This window comes from Polyodon spathula, chromosome 23 (genome assembly GCF_017654505.1).
Source record: "Polyodon spathula isolate WHYD16114869_AA chromosome 23, ASM1765450v1, whole genome shotgun sequence".
Classification (NCBI taxonomy): domain Eukaryota; kingdom Metazoa; phylum Chordata; class Actinopteri; order Acipenseriformes; family Polyodontidae; genus Polyodon; species Polyodon spathula.
In genome coordinates this window covers 875,828-903,397 of record NC_054556.1, presented here as the reverse complement: position 1 = coordinate 903,397, position 27,570 = coordinate 875,828, and the positions used below count along the sequence as shown (strand labels likewise).

Below are 27,570 nucleotides of genomic sequence, written 5' to 3'. Positions count from 1 at the left end.
GAGTTAAAGTGATTACTAATTTACATGCACTGATTGCTTTGTTTCCCTCCATGAACACATGTTTAGTATGGTGGCTAGTTAGAAACAAGAAACATGTCCCTTGTATGTTGCCATCACGAGACACGGGATCTCAGGATCTCAATTTCAAATTGTTATTCAAGATGAGAAAGTTTGATGAGTTTGTATTTATTAAAACCGAGTTTAATGCTTTCGATTCCTGTCCTTTGCAAGAATTAAACCTGCACTGAGAATTTTAGGACTGATGCATAATTAAAAAAAAAAAAACTATATGAACATCACTGCGAACTTTTGTCTAACATCATGTACTCAAAGCAGTAGGGCTGTAAGGTTCTCAAGCCCTGTGCTTGGTTACTGACCTGCTATGGGAAGTTCCTTTCCCTTGTAATCCCACCGTGTAACAGCAGATGGCGTGTTTGTTTCATCTTTGTTTTAACCAACTAGGTATTCCATTGCTAACAGCACAGTATTATTACACTGTGATCTGTTCTGACGACTTGTTTGCTTTCTGTCGACATAATTAACCTGCGATTCTAACCAGTGTGTTTCTGTTCTAGAATGTATAATTATCAGTTGAAGTGAAAGTGGCCAGAGGTTCGGGGCCCTGTCTGTAACACAGGGGTGTTTTTAGCTAGGGGAACGGTCTACTAAAGTGCGCTCGTGAGACTAAGAAATAAAGCGTTGTTTTTTTACCCCTGCGTCTGGTGTGGTGTTTCCAGTGCTGTATTCAATACTCTTACAATATACACTTACCATCTTTGCAATTCTGAGCTACAAGCAGAGGGTTATAGATCTTGCCAAATTAAATAAAAAAAAATGTAAAAATCAATGACTCATAATCCTGATGCAATACAAACCACAGCACCCGAATACTGTGTGTGAGAAAATAAATGTGAAATTCTAACAAGCACATCAGATCAGCTCCTTCATTGAAAACACGCATGATAGTTTATGGTTTTGGTTTTGACTGCAGTCATTTCACACGTGCAGTTACCTGCAGTGTTTACTGATCGATCCGGCCCAGTTCATCTCCGGACAAACTACTGAAACAGTGCAGACACTGTTCTGCCTCTGTGAATGATCTCTTGAGAGGCAATCTTCACTACACAGACCGGGTGCAGCGCTCATGCAAACATTAAAAGCAGGAACTGCCAGCAGTACTGATGAAACTAAACTAAGAGGCATGAGAGACAGACAGAGAGAAAGAAAGAGACACAGACAGATACAGATAGACAGATAAGCATTAAATCATCTTTTTTTATATAATTAGGGATTATATCATTTAAAAATCATGTAATAATAATAATAATATATAATATATAATAATAATAATAATAATAATAATAATAATAATAATAATAATAATAATAATGAAACTGCTTTCAGAAAAGCGCTTCAGTTGTGTAAGAAACTACATGGTAGCATGTTGACTGGGCAGGAGAATCTGTGTGCAGGACCGCGTAACATGCCTGTGACTTCACTCTCTTTGCACGTGGACTGGAAGGAAAGAGAACACTCATAGTGACCTTAAAGCTGACCTTATCTCCTTACATTATTGGCTCTGTAGGTTTTTTTAATGTGTTGCCAGCACTTGCAACATCTCCATTCTCCGTCAGCACAAGATTTATTTTGGGGCGTCTCTAAACCTAGATCGGCAGAGCCGGTGGTGCTCTCTAACACCGCGGTTTCATCCGTATACAATTCATGCAGCCCCCTCTTACTGACTGTACATGAGAGGATGGGGCGCTGATCACTCACACAGCCCCCTCTTACTGACTGTACAGGAGAGGATGGAGCGCTGATCACTCACACAGCCCCCTCTTACTGACTGTACATGAGAGGATGGGGCGCTGATCACTCACACAGCCCCCTCTTACTGACTGTACATGAGAGGATGGGGCGCTGATCACTCACACAGCCCCCTCTTACTGACTGTACAGGAGAGGATGGAGCACTGATCACTCACACAGCCCCCTCTTACTGACTGTACATGAGAGGATGGAGCGCTGATCACTCACACAGCCCCCTCTTACTGACTGTACATGAGAGGATGGGGCGCTGATCACTCACACAGCCCCCTCTTACTGACTGTACAGGAGAGGATGGAGCGCTGATCACTCACACAGCCCCCTCTTACTGACTGTACAGGAGAGGATGGGGCGCTGATCTCTCACACAGCCCCCTCTTACTGACTGTACAGGAGAGGATGGGGCGCTGATCACTCACACAGCCCCCTCTTACTGACTGTACAGGAGAGGATGGGGCGCTGATCACTCACACAGCCCCCTCTTACTGACTGTACAGGAGAGGATGGGGCGCTGATCACTCACACAGCCCCCTCTTACTGACTGTACAGGAGAGGATGGGGCTCTGATCACTCACACAGCCCCCTCTTACTGACTGTACAGGAGAGGATGGGGCGCTGATCACTCACACAGCCCCCTCTTACTGACTGTACAGGAGAGGATGGGGCGCTGATCACTCACACAGCCCCCTCTTACTGACTGTACAGGAGAGGATGGGGCGCTGATCACTCACACAGCCCCCTCTTACTGACTGTACAGGAGAGGATGGGGCGCTGATCACTCACACAGCCCCCTCTTACTGACTGTACAGGAGAGGATGGGGCGCTGATCACTCACACAGCCCCCTCTTACTGACTGTACAGGAGAGGATGGGGCGCTGATCACTCACACAGCCCCCTCTTACTGACTGTACATGAGAGGATGGGGCGCTGATCACTCACACAGCCCCCTCTTACTGACTGTACAGGAGAGGATGGGGCGCTGATCACTCACACAGCCCCCTCTTACTGACTGTACAGGAGAGGATGGGGCGCTGATCACTCACACAGCCCCCTCTTACTGACTGTACATGAGAGGATGGAGCACTGATCACTCACACAGCCCCCTCTTACTGACTGTACATGAGAGGATGGGGCTCTGATCACTCACACAGCCTCCTCTTACTGACTGTACAGGAGAGGATGGGGCGCTGATCACTCACACAGCCCCCTCTTACTGACTGTACAGGAGAGGATGGGGCGCTGATCACTCACACAGCCCCCTCTTACTGACTGTACAGGAGAGGATGGGGCGCTGATCACTCACACAGCCCCCTCTTACTGACTGTACAGGAGAGGATGGGGCGCTGATCACTCACACAGCCCCCTCTTACTGACTGTACAGGAGAGGATGGGGCTCTGATCACTCACACAGCCCCCTCTTACTGACTGTACAGGAGAGGATGGGGCATGATCACTCACACAGCCCCCTCTTACTGACTGTACAGGAGAGGATGGGGCGCTGATCACTCACACAGCCCCCTCTTACTGACTGTACAGGAGAGGATGGAGCGCTGATCACTCACACAGCCCCCTCTTACTGACTGTACAGTAGAGGATGGGGCTCTGATCACTCACACAGCCCCCTCTTACTGACTGTACAGGAGAGGATGGGGCTCTGATCACTCACACAGCCCCCTCTTACTGACTGACGAGGAGGAGCGAACCTAACTTTGCTCTTCAAGGAATGTTTTTTTATATTTATTTTTAGTGAGTCGCGCTCGGAGACAACATCGCAAGCAAGCCGCCACACAGACACTGAAAGACCTCAGCTAATCCTGATACATCAGACAGCAAGCGCTTGAGCAGCATCATTACAACAGTATGAAGGGTGTATCTCGTGCAGAGTGACCTTGCACAGGTTCTGCTGAAGTGTTTTTGACCCACTAGCATTCCAGGGAGACAGTTAGAATTGCACGGAACGCCAGCCTGTCTTATCTAACTCGGGAACCTATTCAAACTATTTTCTTTTAAGAGACACCACAGCAGAACTGATAAGAGTGATCGGGCGCTGCGCTGGCTTGTGCACACTAATAACTATATAGCACACTAGCGTTATTTGGATTCCACTTTCAATCCAGGCCCTAAACGAACAGTGTGGTCTACAGGATTCACCACATGCAGAGAAGCAACAATTAAACCACTACTGATCCCGGTGGATTTGATTTTGAGGGTCTCAATGAAACTTGAATTGACTGATTAAATGAATGATTCTCTTCACACCTCTCATGATATTGTATTGCACGCACATGCATTCCCTACACCTCTCATGATATTGTATTGCACGCACATGCATTCTCTACACCTCTCATGATATTGTATTGCACGCACATGCATTCTCTACACCTCTCATGATATTGTATTGCACGCACATGCATTCTCTACACCTCTCATGATATTGTATTGCACGCACATGCATTCTCTACACCTCTCATGATATTGTATTGCACGCACATGCATTCTCTACACCTCTCATGATATTGTATTGCACGCACATGCATTCTCTACACCTCTCATGATATTGTATTGCACGCACATGCATTCTCTTCACCTCTCATGATATTGTATTGCACGCACATGCATTCTCTTCACCTCTCATGATATTGTATTGCACGCACATGCATTCTCTTCACCTCTCATGATATTGTATTGCACGCACATGCATTCTCTTCACCTCTCATGATATTGTATTGCATGCACATGCATGTTTCACTTGCACTCTAAATCTTTCACAAAGAGTCCAATTCATTTGGTACAATATGACTACAGCGTGTATAGTGGAAACATGCCTCTGTAACACTGTCGCCGTTCATATTCCCTTCTGGCCAATGCGTAAGCTGTACAGTCCGACTTCCAGGTAATCTCTACCAGGAAGGTACAGTACTAATGCAGTTTACCTTGCTCCCATTAAAATCAATGTGTTTTCAATGCGCACACTTCAACTCAGTGCTGGGTAACGCTGCAGCAGTGTTTCGATGCGCACACTTCATCTCAGTGCTGGGTAACGCTGCAGCAGTGTTTCAGTGCGCACACTTCATCTCAGTGCTGGGTAACGCTGCAGCAGTGTTTCAGTGCGCACACTTCATCTCAGTGCTGGGTAACGCTGCAGCAGTGTTTCAATGCGCACACTTCATCTCAGTGCTGGGTAACGCTGCAGCAGTGTTTCAATGTGCACACTTCATCTCAGTGCTGGGTAACGCTGCAGCAGTGTTTCAATGTGCACACTTCATCTCAGTGCTGGGTAACGCTGCAGCAGTGTTTCAATGTGCACACTTCATCTCAGTGCTGGGTAACGCTGCAGCAGTGTTTCAATGTGCACACTTCATCTCAGTGCTGGGTAACGCTGCAGCAGTGTTTCAATGCGCACACTTCATCTCAGTGCTGGGTAACGCTGCAGCAGTGTTTCAGTGCGCACACTTCATCTCAGTGCTGGGTAACGCTGCAGCAGTGTTTCAATGTGACACTTCATCTCAGTGCTGGGTAACGCTGCAGCAGTGTTTCAATGTGACACTTCATCTCAGTGCTGGGTAACGCTGCAGCAGTGTTTCAGTGCGCACACTTCATCTCAGTGCTGGGTAACGCTGCAGCAGTGTTTCAGTGCGCACACTTCATCTCAGTGCTGGGTAACGCTGCAGCAGTGTTTCAATGTGACACTTCATCTCAGTGCTGGGTAACGCTGCAGCAGTGTTTCAATGTGACACTTCATCTCAGTGCTGGGTAACGCTGCAGCAGTGTTTCAATGTGACACTTCATCTCAGTGCTGGGTAACGCTGCAGCAGTGTTTCAGTGCGCACACTTCATCTCAGTGCTGGGTAACGCTGCAGCAGTGTTTCAGTGCGCACACTTCATCTCAGTGCTGGGTAACGCTGCAGCAGTGTTTCGATGCGCACACTTCATCTCAGTGCTGGGTAACGCTGCAGCAGTGTTTCAATGTGACACTTCATGCTAGCGGTTCTTTGACTCAGATTTCATGACTGAGAGTGTATTGCAGGGGTATATGGCTGATGCTGTGTTAAAAATCAAAGCTGAAAGTGGCACCGATCAGGGGAGCTGTATGAGGATTGTTGTTCGGTCCCAGAACCAGCGAGAATGTTTGCAAGCAGCACAAGAATACTCTTTATTATCACAGCCCGGTGCTGAAACATTCAGGGCTGCTCACTGGCTTCAGCTGGTCTGCTATTGTCAAAAGAGGAGACAACTTTATCAAGGCTGTGTTGTAAATATTCAAGGCATGTCAGTGCATGCAGACACCACCCTAAGCCATAACTATGAAGAGCTGAACCCAGACACATTACAAAGCACTGGAAGACATGTTGAAAAACACTACTACTAACAAGAAGAAGAAGAAGAAGAAGAAGAAGAAGAAGAAGAAAGGTAACATGGATATTTCTAAGGTTTGCTCTGACACACCTCCACAGCAATGCGGTTAGGAAGTGGTTAATTTGTGTGCATGGTAACCGTTCTCTGTGTCAGCAGGAGGTCTGGCACACAGTATAAATATCATTTATCTTATCATTTAATAACCTTTCACCTGCTTCTGCGCACTGAGAACTTAAAGGCACAGTGTCCGAGACAGCTACAAATAGCACACCTGTGTATTTACTATGGCATACAGGTATTTAAGAAGGTTGTTACATTACATAATAACCCCAAGAAAATACTAGCTTTAGAGACCCCCCCGCCTCAGAACAAACATGTCCCTTCTTAGTTTTCTCATCAGCTGCAGTATGTTTTCAGAGTCACTCAGAGCCTCTCTGCATGGACAGCCTGTCCTCTGGTTTCCTTTCCCAGCTCTCTGCAGGGTACTCTGGTAAGGTAGTCAGCTGACTGCAGCTAGCACTTTGAGAACAATTCAGGAAAGCAACTCATTAAAGAGGCAAAGTGCTGCTTTAGCGATTATGGGCAAGAGCTCCGGGGGCTATATCATACAGGGCTTGATCAGCCGCAGTCTACAGACTTATCAAACTCATTGTAAAACCAGGAACGGATCAAACTGCAATGCAATGGGAGTCCTATTGCCATCCCTGTGGTGTTTGCAATTTGCTGGAAGCCTTGGCCTGTGTTTTCCTATATTGCACAGCAGTGATGGCAAAAAGACTCCCATTGCACAGCAGTTAGATCCATTCCTGGTTTTACTATGAGTTTATTATGACACACCGGAGCTTGTTACCTAGACACTAGGGCTAATCAAGCTTGTTGTAACAGTGGGTTACCTAATAACACATTGATCACACCCGCATTCGCAGACACTGGATTCACCTCTTGCTGGTCCGAGGTTCCAGCATGCGTGATGACGTCATCCTCCCACACCTGCAGCTCGGCGTGCTGGAAACCAACGAGGGAACTAACGATGTTCCGCTAGCTATAATTACTGTACGTTACTCAAAACCGACCTCAGGCAGCTAAAGGAAGGTACTTTGCAGAAAGAACCTATTGGACAGTGTAGCCTTATTTCAGCAATATACTGATGACACCGGACAGCACGCCAGGACCGGTATATATTTATTATTATGTACCTTGCAATCTGCATGAACAAACAACAGGGATACCTGTGACACCAGTTATTATAATTAATTACAGGCGTGCTTGTGTGAGCTTCATGTGATGCACACAAACAAATCTATATTTTACATCACTCAGCTGCGCTGCCTATGATCTGGATGACACGTTTTCCAAGTTTTAAAACTATAATTATGCTCCATAAATCTGACGAATAACATTTAAAACACACACACACACACCTTGAGTATACCACATTGCTGTACGATTAGGCTAGACCGTGCAATTAGATGTATAAAATCTCGAATATGTGGCGTTTCAGCGTAATAAATTCAGAAATTATCCCCGATGCATGTGGCGTTGTTTTTGCATCACCACCGATTTACGGAAGTGTTGACCCAAACAATCACACCGTGTGCAACACGGAAACATCAACACAGATACTGCACGCCTTGTGCAAATTAAAAAATCGGCACTAAAAATAGAAATTAGCACACAACGTGCGATCTTAAAACGCCTTCAAGCATAGGAACACATCCATATCAGCACCGGAGGATATTTAAAAAACAATCACACACACACACACACGACCCTTTCAATCCCGGTCAATTCAGTTACAAAACACAAACAGCTCTGCCGCCCCCCTCTTCCACACCCTTGCACACTCACGGGCCTGAAGGACAGCAATGTTTCCGTGTGCGGCGGCGCTGCTCCCCTCAGCCGCTGCTGCCAATGTGCTGCTTCGCTGCTATTCTCGCAGTGTGGAGTAAACTCTGTGGCTGTCTGCATCAAAGTGTCTACGTGACTCCCAGTTGTTTACTCCGGCGCTGTGCCGTGTAACAGCACCACACCACTGCACTCAGACGCCTCTCGTGTAATTCATTGCCCCGGCTTTAACACAATCATATAAAACAATGGAAGCGTGTGGAGCGTCGCCACTTACCCGTCTGGTCCAGGTTCTGTGTGTTTTTGGACCGGCTGGAGCCCCTCATTTCGTGACGTTGTCTTTCTTTCTGAGGGACTCGCCCAGGGGTTGGATGTGTTTGCGCTGAGCAGCACAGACTCGCTGCCTCAGTGAGCCACTGAGACGGATGCGTTTGAAGTCACTTCTATATTATTCTGTACAGCAGCCACGCTGAATGAGGGGCCACACGTGACGTCCACTCAAATATATTTTCATGCGCCCATGGGCCATATCGACTATGACAATGACATGCCATTAGAATATTCTTTCTTTCTCTTTTTCTTTCACTCGGGTTTCTTTCTTTCTTTCTTTCTTCTTTCTTTTCTCTAAATACTGTACATCTGTAAAAATCTGTCTTCATGGAGATAAACAAAATGCGATCCACGTCCCCAGGTAAATCTGTGTATATCAGCTCTATTTATTTATCTGTAGCTAAGCCCTGTAAACACGTCCCGCTGACATAAGGTCCCCCATTCAATTTGTTTAATCAGTATTGTACTCACTGTATTGCTAATGGTTAACACAAGTCACAATATAATTTTGCAAGGAAGTTGACGGCTTGATTCGTTGTCCACCTGTGGATTGTGAGCGCAACCCTGCTATTCGTTACATGGTCAGCACTATGCAGGATTGGATTGTCAATACTGCGGGGCTACAGGAAACTCAATAACACCAGTGAGGTAGCAGTTACTGCTAGTATGGATAGAGTGTGGTCCAGTGGTTAAAGTCCAGCGCTTGTAACCAGAAGGTCACTAGTTCAAATCCGACCTCTGCCTGAGCAAGTCACTTCACCTCTGTGTGCTTCGTCCTGTGGATGTTAAATTGAGGTTGTGTTGGAAGTGACTCTGCATATAATGCACAGTTCACAGCCTATGCTGTGGGATGGTGGTCCACTATGTAAGGTGCTAGATATTGTATATCCAGTAACACAGTGCTGTAGTTTAACTTTAGCAGCTGGGTCTGCATTTTCTTTTCAAAGATGGCAATAAGAGCCCTACAGTCTGGCTCTGGTAGCACACTGTATTTTCTTTGGGGGTGACTGTGACTCGTCAGTGCGAACAGAGCTGGAGCGGGAAACAGTGCAAATGCAATGCTACAACCACACTGAAACCCAGGGCATGCGTCACAAATTATATAAGGGACTGGAAGCTCTAGTTTGGATTGCCATAGGCTGTTCTTGCAAAGTGTGTCCAGTTATTGCAAAATTGCAAGCTTCCCCTTACATTAAAACCAGCGGTCAGAAATACATTCAGCCTAAACACACATCTACTTTTCAAGTGTTTTCCTGCAGTTGACTTGTACAGCAGTTTCTTACAGTTTCCCTTAAGAATATGTGATTGATTCATAAAGTTACTTCTAAAAACAGAATGCAGGGGGAGTGGGATGAGAGGGAGAGGGGGGGGTCGCTGTTGAGGGAAGGTTAATAAGTTTGACCCAGAACTCTGCATTGACCTGAATCAACCTTCTTTCACTGAACCAGCAGACTCTCTTTCCTCTGGGAATGAACCCTCTCACACTGATCTGTAGTTCAAATACCAGGATTGACAACCCACGCTATGAAAATACTGAGAGACACTGTATTCTGGATTCAATCTGGCAGTGAGGTCCAAAGGGAGGGAGTTTGAGAACTAGAAGCAGGTTTATAATCATCAAGTTAATTACCAAGAGACCAGCACTGACAGACCTCAAAGTACAAGCTGATTTAAGGAGTAAGTAAGTAACTCACTCAGACAGGCAGGTTCAGAGCCACGAACAGCTTCGTAAGAGAACAGCAGTGTCTTGAAGTCAATGCCCCGCTTCCTTTGAAAAGGTCAACATTACTTCTCATTCAGACAGATTCGATATGTGATAGGTAGGAATGCTAGGGTTAAATCACAACTCATTCCTCAAAGTACAAAAACACAACGAGGAACATGTCACGTGACACCCCGGCCCTCCCCCAACCCCCTACGTGCCTGCCTTCCATACAGCCCTGTCCCTCCCTACACCTGTGAGAGATTTCAGTTTAGTGACTTGGACCAATGCCCACAGGGAGGGCAAGACTGAGACCACCTAAATTAGTTTCACACGACCAAAGCAAAGCCAAATTCAAACCCAAGACAGAAAAGTGAAAGGCCATTGACGATGCTGACCGCCCCACCTAGCTGCCTGTCTGATACATTTTGTTTTGAAGCACGCTTCAAGGACCCTGCCTCCGAGCGCCGGCTCCACAGCTCCAGCTGAACAACACTTGACCTGGCTGGGCCTCTTTTACTCTGCAAGCATCCACCGGGCATCGTTCTCACTTCCAGACCTCCCTCTGCAGGAGATCCAGTCGCTCAGGGCAGAGCAGACACCCGCGGAGCCACTTCATTGAGACCCAGATACAGAGCAGAGAGTGACAAGCCTGGATCCCAGCCCAGCAAGCCATCCCATTCCTGGGGTCAGGAGGCTCCACCCTTCTTCATCTCCATTCTTTTATGAGTATTGGAAGGGTTCTCTGCAGTAAAGCCTCACCTGTCCAGCCAGCAGGCAATCACAAACACCACCACCACTACAGCTAACCCAGTGGAAAGTGAAGACAGTTTCGCAGACTGGAACAACACAGATGCATTGTGGGTTTTGTTTTTTTTTTTGCTTCCTGCTTCCTACCACCCAGCCCACTTCATTAAACAGCTGCTATTCAATACAACACCACTAGTGGGTAGCAGGACATTAGAACACCACTGCTGGGCAACAGGGCAGTAGAACAACACGCGAGGGTGGATACCTGGTGCAATTCTGATCAGTTAAGGTTCTCAGCTCTGTACACATTTTATCTTGCTACTAAAATTATTTGCCAATGACAAAAGCTTTTCTTCCTGCTGAAATCTGTGTCACGTCTCTGAAGTCTTTCACACCTGCACATAGAGCTGCGAATTAGTCTGCCTCTTCTTAAGAAGAACTGGACCCTGCATTTTGAAACTGGAGCATGCTTAAGGAAAAACCTGTACTGCCACAATGCCAGAAGTGGAGCACAAACTCTGAACGCTTTCAAGGGTTAGACGCATTGTTACACACATCATATTTCTGAAGTGCTCACGTGGCTGCAGTGTGATGACAAATCTGTTCATTAACCTCTTGGACATATCTCTGAAAGTACGCTCCTGTGTTAGTCTGAAGGGATTAGGGTCCCCCTCTAACCTGGGATTGACAGCATCTTTCTGTGGAACCATTTCAAAATCACCTGTCCACGAGCTGAAGGCAGCAGGGGTAATCTCTCCCCCCGTAGAGGGATTGCTGAATGGTAGTGGAGTGTGCTGGGAAGACGTTTGCTACCCTGAGACAACGCCCAATAATCAGCTTCACTGAGAGCAGAAACTGCTAACCAAGCAGCACCTACATCTTTTCAAAGGGTGCACTTCGTGTTGGGCTGGCCTGTAGGATCCCAGCTGAAAACAAAGAAGATCCAGCAAAGACATTGAATCTTTGTTCAATGTGTTTCAACACATAGGTACGTTATTAACTAAGCATATATAAAATTATTTACAATGCTATATACTTGATTTAATTTAAATTCACATGTATAATAATATCCCATTCATATTTTCTTTATTACAATACAAAAAACAATAAAAATCATTGATTTAAGTTTTTCAGCAATAACAAGACATCTTTTAAAATGAACACCACATGCAACAGTACAGACACTACAATAAAATCATCACTGTATAGGGAATACTAAACAGACTACAGAAGAAAGATCTAGGAGAGGCTTGTGAATCCACAGGGTCAATCAAAACCACACCCAATCGAAGTGCAGAGAAACAAACCCACCGGACGGCAGCCCCCATCGAAGTTACCCTGAAACCAGGACTAGCGGTGACTCCATCTTGCAGTGACGGAGTCAAAGATCGACCTTTAATCCCACTCAGAGTCCTCTTCGGACTCGCTCCTCTCATCCTCTCCTGCAATTAAAGTAAAGAACAAGTTTGCCGATCTCTTTGCCTCCTTGGAGCCCAATCACAGTGTATTCTCATGGTTCATTTGCAAGACCTAAAAGGAACAAAAAACATCTCAGCACCCCCATTATCTGGGCTAACCTACCATTAAGTGAGAGAAGTGGGGAAGCAGCTCCTGGGGTTTGTGTGGATCGCTGTTCTCCAGAGTCCAAGAAAAGCAACGATCATTCTAAAGCAAAGCAACAGTTTCTTCCCTTGGCCTGGTAAATCATCCGGGTCACACAATAACCCTCACCTGACTTAGTGCCCAATTTCTGTGGGGCGCTCAATCCCAACAATCCAGTAATCTATCCATGCTGCACTAACGAGACTACAGGTTCAACTAGAGCAGGGGGGACCAACCCCGGTCCTGGAGAGCCACAATACTGCAGGCTTTCTGGACAACCCTGGTCCTGGAGAGCCACAATACTGCAGGCTTTCTGGACAACCCCGGTCCTGGACAGCCACAATACTGCAGGCTTTCTGGGCATCTTTAAATCCTCAATCTTTTTAGTGTTGACCAAATAAGAAAACAAACAGGTTGAGTTAAGTAAATGAGAAGTCTGGTGTGTTGAAGCAGAAGACCCTGCGGCTCTCCAGGAGCAGGGCTGGCAGTGTTAGCAGAATGACCCCACAGTGCCTCTGCTACCTGAAGAGTGGATCGCCCAGTGCCTCCTGTTCATTGCCTCTGAGAGCCAGCACGATGCCCCCTGGTTCGGGAGCCACAGGGGGGGGCGCAGCCCACATTCTCTACACTGGGGACCTGCAGATGAGAATCACACGAGCCGCAGAATCTTACTGCTGCAATCTCACTTCACTTCTCCATTGCACACAAACAGCCACACCTCCTCTTGGGTTCAACAGCTCTCCTTACAGAAAGAAGGCTGCTTTGTTTTTTCTGGCTAGGTATTCAGTCTTTGTGAACATGAGAACGCACTCGAGAAATGAAACTGGAAGAGTCTCAAAACGGCATTATTGTGTTTGTTAATTTGATTATGATTCAACAGAATGCAATGATGGAATGTTCATGTCTTCCTGTTTGCAAACTCATGGAGACATTGCGATGAATTTATTAAAGCTGCAAAACACTATTTTAATGCTATGCACTATTCAAGCAGCCAGCCAGTCAAGTTAAAAATCAAACTAAACTCCCTTTTAGACTGATGAATGACTGCAGCAAGGCATACTGCATGCAAGGACTAATTACACACACCAATATATAAGTTTAGTTGAATTGAATTAAAATTATACTGTGGCCTTGAAATGGAGTTTGACATCCCTGTGCAAGAGTTTGTGTGGCACTGGGAAAGTTGAGATTGTAAGCTTTTGTCTACTCTACACGGCATCTTGCAAAATTACACGAAGACGCCTATCCCGGGTGACCAGTTACTGCAGACTAACCCATAACCCCCGATATACGAAAACAAACAGTAAGAAACCTTCACAGTAATAAATCTGCTTATACATACATTTACGAGCCTTAATTTCAAATCACCACCTTCACCTGCAGGGCAGTGTCTGCACAATACTGAAACCCAGCACGCACTCCATTGTGCCAGCGTGGTGCAGATTCCAGGGCACGTTGCATTAGCGGGTTTGGATGAGCGTCTGCTGCACTGTTGGCACAATATTGGCCACTAGATGTCGCTGTTTAAATACTGAACGTGGCCAAAACTCAATGTTACTTGAGCTTCTCACATTAAAGTACTGTAGTTTGAAATTACATAACATGTAGTTATTAAAACCTTATAAAAGAATCAGACAATTACTGAATTAGTGCATTGCCTTGTTTCAAATTAGCCTGACTAATTGAACCAAGGTACTCGCGTACAGGGATGGGGAAAAAAGACTCCTATTGCACAACAGTTTCACCCATTCCAAGTTTTACTACAAGCTTGAATAGCCACAGTGTATAGCTAGCAAGCTCAGGTGTGTCTTACTAAACTAACAGTAAAACCAGGAATGGATCAGACTGCTATGTAAAGGGGATTCTTACTTTCATTTCTGAAGTACCTGGCTGGAACAAGGCCCATGGACATGGACTGAAAAGGCACCAGTAAGGACCACTTCTACAAATCAAACCACTTCTATAAACCAAATCACTAACCCAAACCAGCAGACAGCACTCACCGATTTCAGCAGGATGCCTTGTCTGATCTCCTGGAACAAGGACAGCCTCTTCTCCGCCTCTTCCCTGGCCGGCTGTCTCTTCCCTATGTGAAGCCGCGCTGTCAGAGGTGCAGGGGCCACAGAGCTGTATGAAGCAGGAGGAGGGGGAGGGTGTGGTGGCGTGGGGGGTGAAGAGCTGTGTGGAGTGGGAGGAGGGTGAGGTGGCAGGAGAGCCACAGAGCTGTGTGAAGCAGGAGGAGGGGGAGGGTGTGGTGGCACAGGGGCCGCAGAGCTGTGTGAAGCAGGGAGGGGGAGGGTGTGGTGGCGCAGGGGGTGCAGAGCTGTGTGAAGCAGGAGGAGGGGGAGGGTGTGGTGGCACAGGGGGTGCAGAGCTGTGTGGAGTGGGAGGAGGGTGAGGTGGCAGGAGAGCCACAGAGCTGTGTGAAGCAGGAGGAGGGGGAGGGTGTGGTGGCGTGGGGGGTGAAGAGCTGTGTGGAGTGGGAGGAGGGTGAGGTGGCAGGAGAGCCACAGAGCTGTGTGAAGCAGGAGGAGGGGGAGGGTGTGGTGGCACAGGGGCCGCAGAGCTGTGTGAAGCAGGGAGGGGGAGGGTGTGGTGGCGCAGGGGGTGCAGAGCTGTGTGAAGCAGGAGGAGGGGGAGGGTGTGGTGGCACAGGGGCCACAGAGCTGTGTGCCGTGGGAGGAGGGGGAGGGTGTCTGTGGCAGGGGAGCCACAGAGCTGTGTGCAGTGGGAGGAGAGAGCCCATTAGCGACAGCTACCAATCTATTAGTAAAATTAAACACACACACACACGCGCGCCCTTCAAAACACGGTATTTATCATATAAAATCAAGCGAATTCCATTCAATTAGTAATTATAGCTAACAACAACAACAACAATAATAATAATAATAATAATAATAATAATAATAATACCCGGTTCTGTACACCTACAGAAATGTAATTTAGAAGTCGCCACCCTGATTAATGGACCGTCCGCTTTTAAAATGAACCAGCAGAGTGATCGTGCGCTGTACAGATTTGAATATCTTGCTCGCAAAATTTGAATAATGAAATGATTATGCAAAATCAGCTAACACGCAGACAGTTTATAAGAAAGAAAGAGCATGGATTCAAGGACAACAAAAACAATTAGCTAAGACGCAGCGCCCAGATACAGGCTGCAGTTGTGTATATGTGTGCGTGCGTGTACATATCAACAAAAACAATTAGGCTTAAGACGCATCGCCCAGATACGGCTGCAGTTGTGTATACACTGCGAATGTTTGCGTGTCCGTGTGTAAGAACTACATGTTTCAGTGCATCAAAAATAGCTCCGGGATATGGATATATATATATATATATATATATATATATATATATATATATATATATATAGCACTGTGTTTACTTTTCTTTCTACACTGATGAAGGGCTTTTGTCCGAATGAAATACATTATTTTTAAACAAACAGCTGTTTTCCTTGTCACTCATCACCAGAAACACTACATGAAGAAGAACAGGAACCGAGAAACGAAATTATTAATGACTTGTCTTCTTCATTATATACATTGGAGGGGAATTTTATAAAACTAGAACCAACCGGCTGAAGCATTGCTGTGAACGGCCTTTTGTACACAGCAAAGCAGAGTGCTTCTCAGTTTGACGTGACTGACACGGAACAGGACTTCATTGAAGACAGGATGAACGCTTTGAAAATGCGTCCCTGTGATGCTTGCTTTGCGTGCGCTTGATTTTATTACAGCGTCTGATTCTGGCTTCAATAACAGATTTGAACGTGTCAGCTTCCCCTTCCTCTACAAAGTTCAGTGCCACCCAACACTCCTACAAAAATAAGAGAGGTAGCAAAGGAGGAGTGAAATGCATATGATAAGAGTCAAGCTTCACAGACAGACTAACTGCAAACACACGACTGCTTGCACAGTATTCATACTGGGAGGTGATGGGAGGGGTACTTATATCTCCAGGAAGGTGTGGAAGTAGGGGTGAGGTGCAGGGTATTCATACTGGGAGGTGATTGGAGGGGGAGGTACTCATGTCTCCAGGAAGGTGTGGAAGTAGGGGTGAGGTGCAGGGTATTCATACTGGGAGGTGATTGGAGGGGGAGGTACTCATGTCTCCAGGAAGGTGTGGAAGTAGGGGTGAGGTGCAGGGTATTCATACTGGGAGGTGATTGGAGGGGGAGGTACTCATGTCTCCAGGAAGGTGTGGAAGTAGGGGTGAGGTGCAGGGTATTCATACTGGGAGGTGATTGGAGGGGGAGGTACTCATGTCTCCAGGAAGGTGTGGAAGTAGGGGTGAGGTGCAGGGTATTCATACTGGGAGGTGATTGGAGGGGGAGGTACTCATGTCTCCAGGAAGGTGTGGAAGTAGGGGTGAGGTGCAGGGTATTCATACTGGGAGGTGATTGGAGGGGGAGGTACTCATGTCTCCAGGAAGGTGTGGAAGTAGGGGTGAGGTGCAGGGTATTCATACTGGGAGGTGATTGGAGGGGGAGGTACTCATGTCTCCAGGAAGGTGTGGAAGTAGGGGTGAGGTGCAGGGTATTCATACTGGGAGGTGATTGGAGGGGGAGGTACTCATGTCTCCAGGAAGGTGTGGAAGTAGGGGTGAGGTGCAGGGTATTCATACTGGGAGGTGATTGGAGGGGGGGGTACTCATGTCTCCAGGAAGGTGTGGAAGTAGGGGTGAGGTGCAGGGTATTCATACTGGGAGGTGATTGGAGGGGGGGGTACTCATGTCTCCAGGAAGGTGTGGAAGTAGGGGTGAGGTGCAGGGTATTCATACTGGGAGGTGATTGGAGGGGGGGGTACTCATGTCTCCAGGAAGGTGTGGAAGTAGGGGTGAGGTGCAGGGTATTCATACATCCAGGAAGGTGTGGAAGTAGGGGTGAGGTGCAGGGTATTCTGGGAGGTGATTGGAGGGGGGGGTACTCATGTCTCCAGGAAGGTGTGGAAGTAGGGGTGGGGTGCAGGGTATTCATACTGGGAGGTGATTGGAGGGGGAGGTACTCATGTCTCCAGGAAGGTGTGGAAGTAGGGGTGAGGTGCAGGGTATTCATACTGGGAGGTGATTGGAGGGGGAGGTACTCATGTCTCCAGGAAGGTGTGGAAGTAGGGGTGAGGTGCAGGGTATTCATACTGGGAGGTGATTGGAGGGGGAGGTACTCATGTCTCCAGGAAGGTGTGGAAGTAGGGGTGAGGTGCAGGGTATTCATACTGGGAGGTGATTGGAGGGGGAGGTACTCATGTCTCCAGGAAGGTGTGGAAGTAGGGGTGAGGTGCAGGGTATTCATACTGGGAGGTGATTGGAGGGGGAGGTACTCATGTCTCCAGGAAGGTGTGGAAGTAGGGGTGAGGTGCAGGGTATTCATACTGGGAGGTGATTGGAGGGGGAGGTACTCATGTCTCCAGGAAGGTGTGGAAGTAGGGGTGAGGTGCAGGGTATTCATACTGGGAGGTGATTGGAGGGGGGGGTACTCATGTCTCCAGGAAGGTGTGGAAGTAGGGGTGGGGTGCAGGGTATTCATACTGGGAGGTGATTGGAGGGGGGGGTACTCATGTCTCCAGGAAGGTGTGGAAGTAGGGGTGGGGTGCAGGGTATTCATACTGGGAGGTGATTGGAGGGGGAGGTACTCATGTCTCCAGGAAGGTGTGGAAGTAGGGGTGAGGTGCAGGGTATTCATACTGGGAGGTGATTGGAGGGGGAGGTACTCATGTCTCCAGGAAGGTGTGGAAGTAGGGGGTAGGTACAGGGCACATACACAGTGTAATACAGCACAGTGTGATACAGCAAAGTGAAAGCACAGTGTAATACACAGTGTGATACAGCACAGTGTATACAGCACAGTGTGCAGCACAGTGTAATACAGCACAGTGAAAGCACAGCACAGTGTAATACACCACAGTGAGGTGATACAGCACAGTGTAATACAGCACAGTGAAATACAGCACAGTGTAATACAGCACAGTGTGATACAGCACAGTGTAATACAGCACAGTGAAAGCACAGCACAGTGTAATACAGCACAGTGAAAGCACAGCACAGTGTAATACAGCACAGTGAAAATACAGCACAGTGATTCGGACACTGCATTTAAGTCGTGTCACACTAATGTCGCATTGTCATCTGAGGTGCTTGGTCCAGTAAAATAGCACGCACAGGTTATATGTTCAGTGAATAAGGTTGTGTGCCACACCTCAACACGTGTATACAGCACAGTGAAAGCACAGCACAGTGTAATACAGCACAGTGAAAGCACAGCACAGTGTAATACACCACAGTGTGATACAGCACAGTGTGATACAGCACAGTGTGATACAGCACAGTGTAATACAGCACAGTGTAAGCACAGCACAGTGTGATACAGCACAGTGTAATACAGCACAGTAATAAGCACAGCAGTGTGATACAGCACAGTGTGATACAGCGCAGTGTAATACAGCACATGTGTCAACAGCACAGTAAAAGTGTGATGAAACATAGGTAAGCATTGTAAAGAATAGCAAGGTATGATAAAGCATATTAATAAACATGACAAGCCAGTTTAAATGCAGAGTGCAACCATGGGGAAAACATGACAAAAGTGCAAAAATACCACGCAAAAAAAGTGCTAGACTTTTATGAGCGAAAAGCAAGTGGAAGTGATCTGGCTGGACTATGGAAAGCATGTTGGTGCTTCAGTTCAGCAGCAGAAACACGGCTATCTGAACACGAGGCATCAAAACAAAGCCACTCCAGGATATGGCAGGTGTGATCAGATAAGGTTGCTATTATCAATACACTCATTTGAATGCTGTGTCCCAAGCGCATTCATTTCCCTGGAGGGTGCTTGCTGAAGTAAAAGGACTGTCCATTTCTAGTTATTTTCTTGAATAAGGTTGTGTGCCACACATCAACTTTGGAATCCTGTTTTTATATAGAGGAAAATAAAACAGATGCGTGACACTGACACTACTGCCTTATCAAACATGATGTAGCAACACCATCAAAGCACAACAAACACAAAAAAAAGAGAACGTTTGAGATTCAAGCTTCTTCAGGGGGAGTGAGAAAGACGACTAACTGGAGCAGCTCTTAGAAACAGCACAGCAATGTGGAATGCAGCAAAGCATGGTACAGCATAGAGAAGCATTGTAAAGCACAGAGAGGTCTGGTAAAGCATAGGGAAGCATTGTAAAGCACAGAGAAGTCTGGTAAAGCACAGGGAAGCATTGTAAAACACAGAGAGGTCTGGTAAAGCATAGGGAAGCATTGTAAAGCACAGAGGGGTCTGGTAAAGCACAGGGAAGCATTGTAAAACACAGAGAGGTCTGGTAAAGCATAGGGAAGCATTGTAAAGCACAGAGAGGTCTGGTAAATTACATGGAGTATTTTAAAGTACAGAGAGCTCTGGTAAAGCATAGGGAAGCATTGTAAAGCACAGAGAGGTCTGGTAAATTACATGGAAGTATTTTAAAGCACAGAGAGCTCTGGTAAAGCATAGGGAAGCATTGTAAAGCACATAGAGGTCTGGTAAAGCATAGGGAAACATTGTAAAGCACAGAGAGATCTGGTAAAGTACATGGAAGTATTTTAAAGCACAGAGAGCTCTGGTAAAGCATAGCGAAACATAGTAAAACACAAAGATGGATGGTAAAGCATAGGGAAGCATTGTAAAGCACAGAGAGGTCTGGTAAAGTACATGGAGTATTTTAAAGTACAGAGAGGTCTGGTAAAGTACATGGAGTATTTTAAAGCACAGAGGGGTCTGGTAAAGCATAGGGAAGCATTGTAAAACAGAGAGAGGTCTGGTAAAGCATAGGGAAGCATTGTAAAACAGAGAGAGGTCTGGTAAAGCATAGGGAAGCATTGTAAAGCACAGAGAGGTCTGGTATAGCATAGGCATCATTGTAAATCAAAAGTATGGCAAAGCTTATTAAAAAAAACAACATAGCAAACCACGGTAAACTAAATGCACAGTATAACCATACAGAAATCAAAAAACGTAGATAAGGGTAAAGTCCATGATGTTATCTAACTGCCCAGATCACAGAGACACTCAAAACCAACCCACGAGACATCTGGCTCCAATCAGCACAGCATTTTCCCTCAAGGAGATCAGCTGGGAGAAGACTCTGGACTCCTGGAGTGTGGATCCCGCAGTACCGCTATTCTTAGTGGCTCGCTCTTCCTCCATTTCTGAGGCTCAGGATGTGAATCCCAAGAACGCTGCTCTGAACCGCCCCAGTGGAGGTGCTTCCACACTGATACAAATTACACACCCACTTCCTGACCTCAGGGAATGAGCTCCTGGCTGGCAGCACTGAAGGGAGTTAGCAATTACACACCCACTTCCTGACCTCAGAGAATGAGCTCCTGGCTGGCAGCACTGAAGGGAGATAGCAATTACACACCCACTTCCTGACCTCAGAGAATGAGCTCCTGGCTGGCAGCACTGAAGGGAGTTAGCAATTACACACCCACTTCCTGACCTCAGAGAATGAGCTCCTGGCTGGCAGCACTGAAGGGAGTTAGCAATTACACACCCACTTCCTGACCTCAGAGAATGAGCTCCTGGCTGGCAGCACTGAAGGGAGTTAGCAATTACACACCCACTTCCTGACCTCAGAGAATGAGCTCCTGGCTGGCAGCACTGAAGGGAGATAGCAATTACACACCCACTTCCTGACCTCAGAGAATGAGCTCCTGGCTGGCAGCACTGAAGGGAGTTAGCAATTACACACCCACTTCCTGACCTCAGAGAATGAGCTCCTGGCTGGCAGCACTGAAGGGAGTTAGCAATTACACACCCACTTCCTGACCTCAGAGAATGAGCTCCTGGCTGGCAGCACTGAAGGGAGTTAGCAATTACACACCCACTTCCTGACCTCAGAGAATGAGCTCCTGGCTGGCAGCACTGAAGGGAGTTAGCAATTACACACCCACTTCCTGACCTCAGAGAATGAGCTCCTGGCTGGCAGCACTGAAGGGAGTTAGCAATTACACACCCACTTCCTGACCTCAGAGAATGAGCTCCTGGCTGGCAGCACTGAAGGGAGTTAGCAATTACACACCCACTTCCTGACCTCAGAGAATGAGCTCCTGGCTGGCAGCACTGAAGGGAGTTAGCAATTACACACCCACTTCCTGACCTCAGAGAATGAGCTCCTGGCTGGCAGCACTGAAGGGAGTTAGCAATTACACACCCACTTCCTGACCTCAGAGAATGAGCTCCTGGCTGGCAGCACTGAAGGGAGTTAGCAATTACACACCCACTTCCTGACCTCAGAGAATGAGCTCCTGGCTGGGAGCACTGAAGGGAGTTAGCAATTACACACCCACTTCCTGACCTCAGAGAATGAGCTCCTGGCTGGCAGCACTGAAGGGAGTTAGCAATTACACACCCACTTCCTGACCTCAGAGAATGAGCTCCTGGCTGGCAGCACTGAAGGGAGTTAGCAATTACACACCCACTTCCTGACCTCAGAGAATGAGCTCCTGGCTGGCAGCACTGAAGGGAGTTAGCAATTACACACCCACTTCCTGACCTCAGAGAATGAGCTCCTGGCTGGTAGCACTGAAGGGAGTTAGCAATTACACACCCACTTCCTGACCTCAGAGAATGAGCTCCTGGCTGGCAGCACTGAAGGGAGTTAGCAATTACACACCCACTTCCTGACCTCAGAGAATGAGCTCCTGGCTGGCAGCACTGAAGGGAGTTAGCAATTACACACCCACTTCCTGACCTCAGAGAATGAGCTCCTGGCTGGCAGCACTGAAGGGAGTTAGCAATTACACACCCACTTCCTGACCTCAGAGAATGAGCTCCTGGCTGGCAGCACTGAAGGGAGTTAGCAATTACACACCCACTTCCTGACCCAGAGAATGAGCTCCTGGCTGGGAGCACAGTTAGACTTCCTGACCTCAGAGAAGCTCCTGGCTGGCAGCACTGAAGGGAGTTAGCAATTACACACCCACTTCCTGACCTCAGAGAATGAGCTCCTGGCTGGCAGCACTGAAGGGAGTTAGCAATTACACACCCACTTCCTGACCTCAGAGAATGAGCTCCTGGCTGGCAGCACTGAAGGGAGTTAGCAATTACACACCCACTTCCTGACCTCAGAGAATGAGCTCCTGGCTGGCAGCACTGAAGGGAGTTAGCAATTACACACCCACTTCCTGACCTCAGAGAATGAGCTCCTGGCTGGCAGCACTGAAGGGAGTTAGCAATTACACACCCACTTCCTGACCTCAGAGAATGAGCTCCTGGCTGGCAGCACTGAAGGGAGTTAGCAATTACACACCCACTTCCTGACCTCAGAGAATGAGCTCCTGGCTGGCAGCACTGAAGGGAGTTAGCAATTACACACCCACTTCCTGACCTCAGAGAATGAGCTCCTGGCTGGCAGCACTGAAGGGAGTTAGCAATTACACACCCACTTCCTGACCTCAGAGAATGAGCTCCTGGCTGGCAGCACTGAAGGGAGTTAGCAATTACACACCCACTTCCTGACCTCAGAGAATGAGCTCCTGGCTGGCAGCACTGAAGGGAGTTAGCAATTACACACCCACTTCCTGACCTCAGAGAATGAGCTCCTGGCTGGCAGCACTGAAGGGAGTTAGCAATTACACACCCACTTCCTGACCTCAGAGAATGAGCTCCTGGCTGGCAGCACTGAAGGGAGTTAGCAATTACACACCCACTTCCTGACCTCAGAGAATGAGCTCCTGGCTGGCAGCACTGAAGGGAGTTAGCAATTACACACCCACTTCCTGACCTCAGAGAATGAGCTCCTGGCTGGCAGCACTGAAGGGAGTTAGCAATTACACACCCACTTCCTGACCTCAGAGAATGAGCTCCTGGCTGGCAGCACTGAAGGGAGTTAGCAATTACACACCCACTTCCTGACCTCAGAGAATGAGCTCCTGGCTGGCAGCACTGAAGGGAGTTAGCAATTACACACCCACTTCCTGACCTCAGAGAATGAGCTCCTGGCTGGCAGCACTGAAGGGAGTTAGCAATTACACACCCACTTCCTGACCTCAGAGAATGAGCTCCTGGCTGGCAGCACTGAAGGGAGTTAGCAATTACACACCCACTTCCTGACCTCAGAGAATGAGCTCCTGGCTGGCAGCACTGAAGGGAGTTAGCAATTACACACCCACTTCCTGACCTCAGAGAATGAGCTCCTGGCTGGCAGCACTGAAGGGAGTTAGCAATTACACACCCACTTCCTGACCTCAGAGAATGAGCTCCTGGCTGGCAGCACTGAAGGGAGTTAGCAATTACACACCCACTTCCTGACCTCAGAGAATGAGCTCCTGGCTGGCAGCACTGAAGGGAGTTAGCAATTACACACCCACTTCCTGACCTCAGAGAATGAGCTCCTGGCTGGCAGCACTGAAGGGAGTTAGCAATTACACACCCACTTCCTGACCTCAGAGAATGAGCTCCTGGCTGGCAGCACTGAAGGGAGTTAGCAATTACACACCCACTTCCTGACCTCAGAGAATGAGCTCCTGGCTGGCAGCACTGAAGGGAGTTAGCAATTACACACCCACTTCCTGACCTCAGAGAATGAGCTCCTGGCTGGCAGCACTGAAGGGAGTTAGCAATTACACACCCACTTCCTGACCTCAGAGAATGAGCTCCTGGCTGGCAGCACTGAAGGGAGTTAGCAATTACACACCCACTTCCTGACCTCAGAGAATGAGCTCCTGGCTGGCAGCACTGAAGGGAGTTAGCAATTACACACCCACTTCCTGACCTCAGAGAATGAGCTCCTGGCTGGCAGCACTGAAGGGAGTTAGCAATTACACACCCACTTCCTGACCTCAGAGAATGAGCTCCTGGCTGGCAGCACTGAAGGGAGTTAGCAATTACACACCCACTTCCTGACCTCAGAGAATGAGCTCCTGGCTGGCAGCACTGAAGGGAGTTAGCAATTACACACCCACTTCCTGACCTCAGAGAATGAGCTCCTGGCTGGCAGCACTGAAGGGAGTTAGCAATTACACACCCACTTCCTGACCTCAGAGAATGAGCTCCTGGCTGGCAGCACTGAAGGGAGTTAGCAATTACACACCCACTTCCTGACCTCAGAGAATGAGCTCCTGGCTGGCAGCACTGAAGGGAGTTAGCAATTACACACCCACTTCCTGACCTCAGAGAATGAGCTCCTGGCTGGCAGCACTGAAGGGAGTTAGCAATTACACACCCACTTCCTGACCTCAGAGAATGAGCTCCTGGCTGGCAGCACTGAAGGGAGTTAGCAATTACACACCCACTTCCTGACCTCAGAGAATGAGCTCCTGGCTGGTAGCACTGAAGGGAGTTAGCAATTACACACCCACTTCCTGACCTCAGAGAATGAGCTCCTGGCTGGCAGCACTGAAGGGAGTTAGCAATTACACACCCACTTCCTGACCTCAGAGAATGAGCTCCTGGCTGGCAGCACTGAAGGGAGATAGCAATTACACACCCACTTCCTGACCTCAGGGAATGAGCTCCTGGCTGGCAGCACTGAAGGGAGTTAGCAATTACACACCCACTTCCTGACCTCAGAGAATGAGCTCCTGGCTGGCAGCACTGAAGGGAGTTAGCAATTACACACCCACTTCCTGACCTCAGAGAATGAGCTCCTGGCTGGCAGCACTGAAGGGAGATAGCAAGCTACTGGCGATCTCCTACTTCATCCAGGACATTTAAACAAGCAATAGGGCCCAATAAGAAATGCTAACAGAAATTTAACTCAAATTCAGTGACGTGCCTTTAACTCTTTCTCTGTGTCTTCAATGAAAACTCGATGACAAACATTTAGACTGGAGAAGCGTCTATCTGAAGACATTGAAAAGACTTCTAGTCGAAATCTTTGTCATTTAATTTATTTAGTTTATTTTAGTATTTCTAAATTAACTGAATTCCTGCTGTTGACAGTTTTTTTTTAAAGCTCTTTTTGATTAATTAAAATAAATTTAGAGCAGGAGTCCCCAAATTTACACTAAATCTAAGAGCTATGCCTTTACTATAGTTTGCCATACTTTGCCAGGAGGCTTGGTGGACCAGTGGAGAAAGGGGCTCCTGGTTACCAGGCAGCAAAGCAATTGTTACCCAGGCTCCTTCCAGGTTCAATCCCAGCTCAGCCACTGACTCACTTCCTGTGTGACCCTGAGCAAGTCACTGAACCTCCTTGTGCTCTGTCCTTTGAAGGGATGACTTCCTGTAAAACTGGCAGCACTGAAGGTCCTATTGTAAGTGACTCTGCAGCAGCAGCTGCAATTGATGCACCTCAGAGTTCACCCCCTCGCTGCTTTGGATAAAAGCGTCTGCTAAAAACCTATTAATAATAATACTGTTTTTGCCATGTTCGTGAACCTGGAATGGATCAAGCCTCTGTGCAACTCCTAGGGTTCTGGATGGGGAGCTGATATCAGAGAGGGAGTTTATATTACTGGAAACATGAAAAGAAAAATGCACAATAACAAGACATCAAAAAGAGAACTATCATTTTATATATATTTTACTTTTTTGTAAAAGGAGTTAGAAAACAACAACAACAACAAGCAATTACACACCCCCTTCCACCTCACACACTGGCACACACACACACGCACACACACACACACGCACACACGTCACACACACACACACACACACACACACTAAATCTAAGAGCTATGCCTTTACTATAGTTTGCCATACTTTGCCAGGAGGCTTGGTGGACCAGTGGAGAAAGGGGCTTGTTACCAGGAGCTTCCAGGTTCAATCCCAGCTCAGCCACTGACTCCCCATGTGTGAGGGTGGGGGGGGGGGGGGGGGGGGGTGGAAACATGAAAAGAAAAATGCTTCACTGGCTGTTGCACACTGTGGGCACGCCCCCCCTGCCCCCTGCTGCTTTCTTTCGCCGCTTGTTGAGCAGCGGGTTGCTGGAGGTGTCCAGGTCCTTGATCTTGACCTGATCGTAGTCGACGCGCATCGTGGCCAAAGCATTGGTCATCTCCTCCTGAAAGCACAGAACAGGACAGTTCCTTACCACAAGACAGAGGGACAGGGACAGAGCCCAACAACACACAGTTTGGATTGAGTGCTGTTGTGTTGGTAAATGTGGTACAAAATGAGATATAGGATTCAAACCCACATGGGTTGAGGGTTCATCGCCTGGCTGTTTGGACAAGACGATACACCCCGTGGTTGACCATGGGGTAATTGAGTACAGGTTTGGGTAAATGAAGAACAGTCTCCTGCCCCTCTCCCCACTCACCTTGACCTCGTCCCACATCTCCTTGTCCTCCTGCAGGACCCTCGTTGTGTGCAGGGGCGTCGGCGGCACCACCATTGACTGCTGCAATGAAAGCGTTCACAATGAGGTCAGGCGTCCACCCAGCCACTGGGAGGCACGAGGGTTACAGCACTCTTTGATTCAAGGCTATTTTTTGTTCCATGCAAATGATACAAAACTGAGGAACAGACAGCTTCAGATGGCTTAAAAAGCCAGTGGATAGCAGTACCTGAGTTGTTTGGTTTTAGTTTTGTAAAAATCAGCAGCTGTTTTTCATCCTTGTAAAATGCTGTAGGAGTTATTTAAAGGCTGGAGGACACTCTTTGGAAATGATGCCCAAGGTGTCTAAATGAAAGGGGAAGGCTGGGCAGCCTGGTGATCGCTGCACTGGAGGAGTGTCCCACAGTATTCTCCCTGTGCTTTTCCCATGTTGGCACTATGCATGCGTCGTGGTTTACCCTGGTTTGCCATGTTTATCAATATGCTTTACAATACTACGCTGCTCTCAGCAACGCTTTCACTGTGATTTATTACACTGTGCTATTACTGTGGGAAACTTTTATAAGGGAGAGTCTGTGCAGCACACAACACTGCCCGATATACCTGCTCATAAAAAAAGAAATCACTCAAAAAAGGACAAAAGCAGTGCAAGCTAGCGAACCAATAACCTCACTTTGATCCAGGGGTGGTTCATGAACTGTGAGATTGTCATTCTCTCGCTGGGGTCTGTCTTCAACAACTGGTGAATCAGCTGCTTCGCTGCAGAGTCAAAGGGAGACGTGAAGGAGGTTAACAGGGTACAATAAAGTGAAGAGGCTTTTAAATACTGAGACGTGAATGCATCTGAGTATAGGACTGTGTTACAGGCATGTCTTATACTGATAGGTGAATGCATCTGA

General features: G+C 47.6%; 2 protein-coding genes across 6 annotated transcripts in view; both read right to left on the bottom strand.

Moving 5' to 3' along the window:
- Positions 1 to 8,452, bottom strand: part of LOC121298111 (6-phosphofructo-2-kinase/fructose-2,6-bisphosphatase 4) — a 35,246-nt gene extending 26,794 nt beyond the window's left edge. The window contains exon 1 of one of the 2 annotated variants that reach the window (XM_041224927.1): positions 8,304 to 8,452. In XM_041224927.1, coding sequence (XP_041080861.1) covers positions 8,304 to 8,352 — 49 coding nt within the window. In that variant the 5' untranslated portion in view covers positions 8,353 to 8,452. Of the gene's footprint in view, positions 1 to 8,029; positions 8,213 to 8,303 lie in introns of those variants that run through there. The other variant, XM_041224928.1, reaches the window with a different exon arrangement.
- Positions 8,453 to 26,237: 17,785 nt separating this feature from the next.
- The window catches only part of LOC121298112 (MAP kinase-activated protein kinase 3-like), a 34,322-nt gene continuing 32,989 nt past the window's right edge, over positions 26,238 to 27,570 (bottom strand). For 3 of the 4 annotated variants that reach the window (XM_041224931.1, XM_041224929.1, XM_041224933.1), the window contains 3 exons: positions 27,345 to 27,430; positions 26,654 to 26,734; positions 26,238 to 26,395 (listed from right to left, as the gene is read on the bottom strand). In XM_041224931.1, coding sequence (XP_041080865.1) covers positions 26,240 to 26,395; positions 26,654 to 26,734; positions 27,345 to 27,430 — 323 coding nt within the window. In that variant the 3' untranslated portion in view covers positions 26,238 to 26,239. The remainder of the gene's footprint in view (positions 26,396 to 26,653; positions 26,735 to 27,344; positions 27,431 to 27,570) is intronic. The other variant, XM_041224932.1, reaches the window with a different exon arrangement.